General features: G+C 28.3%; 1 protein-coding gene across 1 annotated transcript; it reads left to right on the forward strand.

Moving 5' to 3' along the window:
• The first annotated feature begins 2,377 nt into the window (after positions 1 to 2,377).
• Positions 2,378 to 3,161, forward strand: LOC103501290 (cucumber peeling cupredoxin-like). The gene is made up of 2 exons (XM_008464830.3): positions 2,378 to 2,588; positions 2,686 to 3,161. Exons 1-2 carry the CDS (start codon positions 2,405 to 2,407, stop codon positions 2,976 to 2,978), a joined length of 477 nt encoding a protein of 158 aa, XP_008463052.1. The 5' UTR covers positions 2,378 to 2,404; the 3' UTR covers positions 2,979 to 3,161.
• The last annotated feature ends 4,358 nt before the right edge of the window (positions 3,162 to 7,519 follow it).

The following is a 7,519-nucleotide window of genomic DNA, read 5'->3' on the forward strand; positions in this document are numbered from 1 at the left end:
AAATAACCCGCCTCAAATTTTCAACCCACAGTCCAAAACTAATTCATTATCTTAAAACTAATTCAATATTCAATCTTAAACTAACGTCAAATAACAAAACTATAAACTAACTAACCTAAATTAATTTCTAACCTAAACTAACTTCAAAACGAACAAGAAATGAGTTTAAACTTAATTACCAGAAATAGAAGAATGGCGGCATGGCGGCATGGCGGCAAGGGCAAGGCAGGGCACGGCGGAAAATTGTTTAGGACTTCTCTTTCTTCTCCTTTGTTTCAGTTTTGTCTTTCACATAACTGAAAGGAAATATATAGGAAAACTTCTGATGCATCACGAAGATGTCAGATTTTCTACCTAGTATCCGACGCCATTAGTGAATTGTCGGGAATAGTTTGAAACATTCCCAACGAACCACTAATGGCATTGAAAATAGGTATAACCATTCCATACGCCATGCATGGGATGTTGGGAATCCTGCTCTGACATAATTAATGTTCGAATTTTTTCTGTCGTCCCATACAAGCCGTCGAAAACTATGTAACCCATTTTTAACGCTAGACGAGAACCATCGAGAACAAATGTCTCCATTCACAACGCCATGCATGGAACGTTGAGAAACGATATATATTTATTTTAATTGTGAACGATTTCTGATGCCTTAGACCTAGATGTCAGTAATGGGTTCTTGTGTCCCGACGTCCTTCATCAAACGACGGGACAAGGTAATATTAAAATAATATTTTCGCTGTGTCCCAACGTATGCAAATCAGTGTTGAGAATAGGTGTCCATCCCGATGTTCCCTCTTCTGACGCCGTTTTATGTGTCGAGAACCCCCGATTTCTTGTAGTGACGGTCAACAACAAACAATAGCAAGACTACAATGGCAAGAGGTTCACCGTTGGCATTTAATGGTAGTCAATATTTTTCTTGTTGTGGTGGACAAAAAACGATCATCCACAGTTTGGCTAGTTACGATTGTAAAAAAGCGATGGTTTAAGGTTGGCCAAAAGCATTTCTGGGAAAAACGGTAGCCGAAAATGGTTGTCAATGATCATGTGAAAAACAATAGTTGGTGGCTCACCAACATGGCTGTTGGAGATGTAGTTGGATGTTGGTCGGCGACAATCAGTGAAGACAGTTGTCTGAGGTTTGTTGGTGAGGATAGTCAAAGATGTTGGTTGAAGTGTTTCATACAATTTAGAGAGATTAACCATCAAACATTCAAAATTCATTTTTCTAAAAGGTTGTTCTAGGGGTTTTTTCTAAACCACATTATTTGATAAACTCATTTTTTTGAAAATATATTTTAGGTTATTGCCAAATATATGAAGTTTTTGCAAAAACAACTTATTTTTTAATTTAATTACTGGAATCAAGAATCCAATTTTTTGGGTTGTTACGCTTGCAAATGCAATGGAAAGCGGACATAATTCATACTCAAACCCCTTTTAATACAAAACAACACTTCAAGAAATGTATTGAATTTAGTGTTTGCTGAAAATTTGTAAAAGAAAACAATGAATTTAAAAAGAAAAACACACAATTGCATAAAAATATTATTATTTTATGCATTAGATAAGAAAAAGCCATCCCATAGAGTAACGATAATCTTAGAAAGTGTAAACAATGTACCAAAATAAACAAATGTTTAAGATCCCACTTGCCAATAACCAACCGAAGACTTCTTTATCATATATTTTCAAACATATATTTGATGATCTTGCTATTTCTTTTCCACCACTTTTATCTTTTAAAAACAAAGATTAAGTTTCCCATTCGATCTGAGTTTTCTAATACTCTTCACTTCCATATTTGGATATGAACAAATAAAAACCTAATTAAATATCAATAAATCATTACTACTAATTTAATTAACTATTACATATGAACTCTCTCTCTCTCTCTCTATATATATTATTTAACTTAATAAATTTAAACCAATGTCATTTACTTTAAATATTTTATGTTATTTTAACTTCTTTAATATAAAATTTTATTAATATTTTAACTAATTTATAATTGTTAAAGGAGGAATAAATGACAAAACTGTTGAAAATATTTAAGAAATATATCAAAATAGGCATTGAGACATGAAAGTTTTTTATATTTTATAAATATTTTTGTTAATTTTGTTATACTTGAAAATGTAAAAAAAAAAAAAAACTAAATTATATTTACTTAATCAGGAAAACTTCGTAAAAATTTTGAATCAGGTTTTGATATATACATTTTGAAAAGCAACCACAAGGCGCGTCTGCTCCCACAAGTTGTAGCTTGAATATCCAATTACTTCAAATTTGGCAACTCTTTTCCTTCCGTAAATAACAATATATAAACAAGCCTCCTTTCATTCTTCTTCTCAAATATCATCTCAATACAAAGCACTCTAAAATATCAAAAAATATGAGTACTACAACAATGAGTTCCTTTGCCTTCGTTATCTTCTTCTTCCTTGGGGCTATCGTACATGTTGGTGTTGCCGTCGAACATAAGGTCGGCGGCAATTTTGGTTGGAACCTACCCTCTACTCCCACCTTCTTCTCTGATTGGGCTAGCAACAGAACTTTCTTCGTTAATGATAAACTCAGTAATTGTTTCTTTTTTAAGCACTTTCAAGTTCGTCATTTTTATTTATTATTATTTACCTAACAAAAATGTGTTTTGGTTTTTTTGTTTCGTTGTAGTATTTGAATCAAGATCCAACGAGACTCACTCCATTGGTCAGCCAGAATCTCAAGCGGAATTTGACGGTTGTATCAAGCCAGGATTTTATTTGAATAAAATTCAGTACATTTCTTTAAGCCAACCCAGGCGTCGATATTTCATGTCGACCATTGGAGATGATTGCAAAGCAGGCATGAAATTTGCTGTTAATATTTTACCAAACCCTAGAAACTCTGCAGCCAAAGTTGGGGCATGGCCTATGCTTCTCTTTTCTATTGCAACTATAATGGCCAGTTTGCTCCTGTTCTTTTGAGATATATGTGATCAACTCAAAGTCAAGTCAAGTGGTTTCTATGTTTGAAAATTCTATTATTCTTTTCTTAGCCAATTATAATAAAGGATTATGTAGTGTGTGACTTTACACATTCACATGTTTCAATAAATGTGATTAAAGTAATGTTTCATACATGAATGTTAAATTTGGGATATTCATAAATAATGTTTCATATGAATATACGTTAGTTTCTTTTCAAAATTAAATAAATAATTAAAAACTTTTCAAAATATAAGGAAACGTGAACCATCAACATGAACTTAGCATTAGTGTATGTTAAATAGCAAAAGGTCCATAGTTCCAATAATCCAACCCAATTTGTACAGAAAAATTATAATTTTTTTAAATTTTTTAAAGAAACTTAAAAAATAATAATAACAAAAATATTATGGCAGCTGGTTTCTTTTTATAATATTTTTTCTAGAGGAAAAAGTCCCTAAAAGTAAAAAAAAAAAAAAAAAAAAAAAAAAAAACAAAAAAGAAAAAGAATAAGCAAATAAAATACACTCACAAACTAAATTAATATATTTTTTATGGAATAAAATAATCTTTAAAAAAGATAATAGTAACACACTTTCGCAAATTTAACAAAATTTTAGATTTTATCGTGATTATAAAATAATAGATAATGATAGGAGTTGATAGAATTAAATATATTGCTATCTTTTTTAAATATTTTGGTTTTTTTTTTTTTTTTTTGCTATATTTTAAAATGATCCTTTTCAAAATGGGCATAAAAGTTAAAATAAATTTTTTAGAAAGTAAAGATTTGTTTCGATATATATAGAATAATGTTTTTGAGATTTAGACATTTAGGACCCGTTTGATAAGGTTTCTGTTTCATGTTTCTTGTCCCTTGTTGAGCTCATTTCTTGTTTCTTCTTTTTTAGAACAAGAAACGAGACTATGTGTGATAACTATTCTCGTTTCTTGTTTCTTGAAAAATTGAAACAGAAACAAAAATTTGTTTGATAATCAATTTTTGTTTCTCGTTTCTTATGTTATTTTACATAACATTTACGCTTACTTTTTTTTAGTTTAAATATAATTATGCAAAAAAATAAAAATGTATATAAAATTCATTAAAATATAAAAAAATAATTATAAAACATTAAAATTATCATATATACATAAATCTTGTTGCAAAATTAATAAAAAATTTAAATAGATTTTATTAATGTTGTTAAATTTTGGTTTGAAATATTATTTCTATTCAAATTCAATTCAATTTTATGTAAATGTCATAATTGGAAAATATTAAAGATAACCAAAATGAATATTTTAGTAAAAGAATTTATATAAAGTAAAATTCTAACTAATTTATAAGGAACTAAAAATAATAAATTTAAATTTAAAATAACATATAAACATATATGTCTATTGCAAAATTAAAAATGGAAAATTCAGGGAATATTTGAAAAAACATATTAAATATGTAAATATGAAAAATCATAATAATATATAAATTTAAATATTCAACCGTTTAAAATTCAAAATTAAATCAAAGATGAAAATATGAATAAACAAAAATAAATGTAGCTAAATAGGAAAAGAAAATTTAAAATTAAATATGATATTTGAAAATCAAACAATACATAAATCTAAGGGATCTTTTAAGAAATATAACAAACTTATAAAATATTTACACTGCTTTGAGAAAGTTTGAAAACGGAAAAAAGCCCACGGCCTACAATGAGAAATAATAATAAAAATGCCCCAGTCAACATACGATTAATCGGCCACATGCGTGCGTGTAATTCTTCTTTTGAACAATCATCATACGCAATTGTGTTGAAAATAATACACGATCCTGTAGGTAGTATCAATACCAGCCACAATCATGATACATGATTGTGTAGAAAATGATTTTCTACACAATCATGTATCGAATTATGATGGAAAAAATGTTTTATGTAATTCTTCTGCTAAATGATTGTGATACGTGATCGTGTAGGAAATGATACCAGATCGTGTAGTCCTTTTTAACGATGACAAAAATGTTTTGTTTCATTCATCTTCTAAACAATCATGATACACAATCGTGTAGGAAATGACGATACATGATCGTGTAGGAAATGGTACATGTTCATGTAGGAAATGATACACGATGGTGTAGAAAATGATACACAATGGTGTAAGTTCTCTTTAATGATAGGAAAAATGCTTCAAATGTAAATGATCATGTTGACCACGTTAAGCGATCGTGTTGACTATGTAAGTAATCATTTCGATCATATCAAAGTGATATTTAAACGATATTGATATTCTAAAAGAGAAGAGAAAGAAAGAGAAGATGAAGAAAGAAAGAAAGAAAGAAAGAAAAAGAATATGAATTAAAATAGAAGAAAGAAAATCATGAAGAGGAGCGGAAGAAATCTGGAAGAAATTGCAAAGAAGGAGAAGAAAGAGAAGTGGTGAATCGTTCATAATATCAAAGGTAAATCTGAAATTTATGAAAAGTTTCTACCGACTACATGGAACTTTTGATTTTGTTACATGGAGTGTAAATATTTTGTTGTTTTGTTATATTTATAAAAATAAACCTAAATGTAAATATTCAAAAATTTAAATTTCAAAATTTAAATAAAAATATAATACGAAAAATAATAAAGAAAAGGAAAAATATTAAACATATATGAAAAATTAATAAAAAAAAGGAAACACAAATACAAAATCATCAATTTTTAGAGTTGAATCATGATAAAAAAATGGTTTTAAGCATGTCTTCCTATCAATGTGGCAATAAGGAACTATACTCTAGAATCGTCAAATAAAATAAGAACAGAACATTATATATATATATATATATATATATATATATATAATCGTCAAGATTAAACTTGTCTTTTAAGATTTGAAGGTTCAAGATGTAAAACATACTCAACTAAATTTCTTTCCCGTTTGGATGGAGTACTAAAAATAAAATCCTTTAATTATGAAAATTTAGAGGTTAAGAAATATACATAATTATTAAAGGACACATATGATTGTTTCAACTTCTAACACAAACTTATATTAAAATAAAACAAATCTGTAACAAATAGTTGATGATAAAATTGTACTTAAAAAGAGAATAAATAGATAAAAAGGGAAATTATATTGGGTAGCAATATGAGAGTATGGTTTAGCAATTATGGCACCCATTTTTCAAATTTTGCAAATACAAAAAAGTTTTATCCTTAAAATACGTTGGCGATATTTTATATTTTAACATTTTGATTGTAACGACCAAACTTTTCAATCATAAGTTGAGGTTGTTATTTAAATAAAAGGGTTTTTTTTTCTTCAAAAATAGAACAAAAGGCAAAAGTATTTTCTTGGGTAATTATAATAGGTAGCAATTTTTAGAATAATTATTAAGTATGTAGCAATATTTTAAAAAAATTGCAAATATAACAAAATCTACCAGTGATACATTTCTATCGTTGATAGACTCTTATGGTTTATCAGTGATAGACCAACATTTGCTACATGGTTTATCAGTGATAGACTCCTATCATTGATATATTTTGACAGATTTTGCTATATTTGCAATTTTTTTAAAATGTTGCTAGATAATTAATTATTTTGAATATAATTGCTAAATTTGCAACTATCCCTATTTTCTTCATATAAAACAATTTTGAAAAAGAAAAAAGCCCACAAGCCCACCACGTGAAATAATAAAAATACCTCGCAATTAAAAGGCCACACACACGAAAAAACGATTTTGTACCTAGTTTAAACGATCTTGTACCCTTGTACCTAGTTTAAATAATCTTGTACCAAATATAAACAAAATCTTGTACCAAATCTAAACGATCTTGGTACACAATCTTTTCTTGTACCCAACCTAAATGATCTTATACCCTTATCTAGTATAAACAATCTTGTACAAAATCTAAACAATCTTGTTATACAATCTTTTCTTATATCCAGTCTAAAAGATCTTGTATCTTATTGTACCCAGTCTAAGCGATCTGGTACCCAATCTAAACGATTTTGTATCAAATCAAAATGATCTTGTACCAAATCTAAATGATCTATTAGTGATAGTGGTCTAACCACTACTAGAAAAAGAGTCTTTCTTGACAGTTTTTGAAAGGGGTGATTTAAAAGAAAAACCGTCAAGAATTTTTATGAAAAGACGGAGGATAGTCAATTTTCAGCTTTCTTGACGGTTTTAAACCATCAAGTAATATGTACTTTTCCTTGACGGTTTAAAACCGTCAAGTATTATCTATTAAATTCTTGACGTTTTTAAAACGTCAAAATTTTTTATAAAGTCAACATTCTTGACGTTTTGTAAAACGTCAAGTAAGATAGTTTTCCTTGACGTTTAAAAAAGGTCAAGAATTACTAAATAAGTGAAAAAAAATAAAAACTAATTTCTTTTTAAAAAAACCTAATTTCTTTTTACTTTTTCAATAAAAACCTAATTTCCTTTTTAAAAAAACCCTAACCCCCAATTTCCCTTCTCACAACCTACGACCACCGCAGCCGCCACACTCCCATCCGATCACTGTAGAACGCTGAAGAAC

The sequence above is a fragment of the Cucumis melo genome, chromosome 3, assembly GCF_025177605.1.
Source record: "Cucumis melo cultivar AY chromosome 3, USDA_Cmelo_AY_1.0, whole genome shotgun sequence".
NCBI lineage: Eukaryota > Viridiplantae > Streptophyta > Magnoliopsida > Cucurbitales > Cucurbitaceae > Cucumis > Cucumis melo.

What these genes read in the sequence shown, in the direction of transcription:
- LOC103501290 (XM_008464830.3), top strand. Translation starts at nt 2,405, where the DNA reads ATGAGTACTACAACAATGAGTTCCTTTGCCTTCGTTATCTTCTTCTTC. An exon ending in CTTCGTTAATGATAAACTCA is followed by an intron (nt 2,589 to 2,685) that starts GTAATTGTTTCT and finishes GTTTCGTTGTAG; the next exon opens with TATTTGAATCAAGATCCAAC.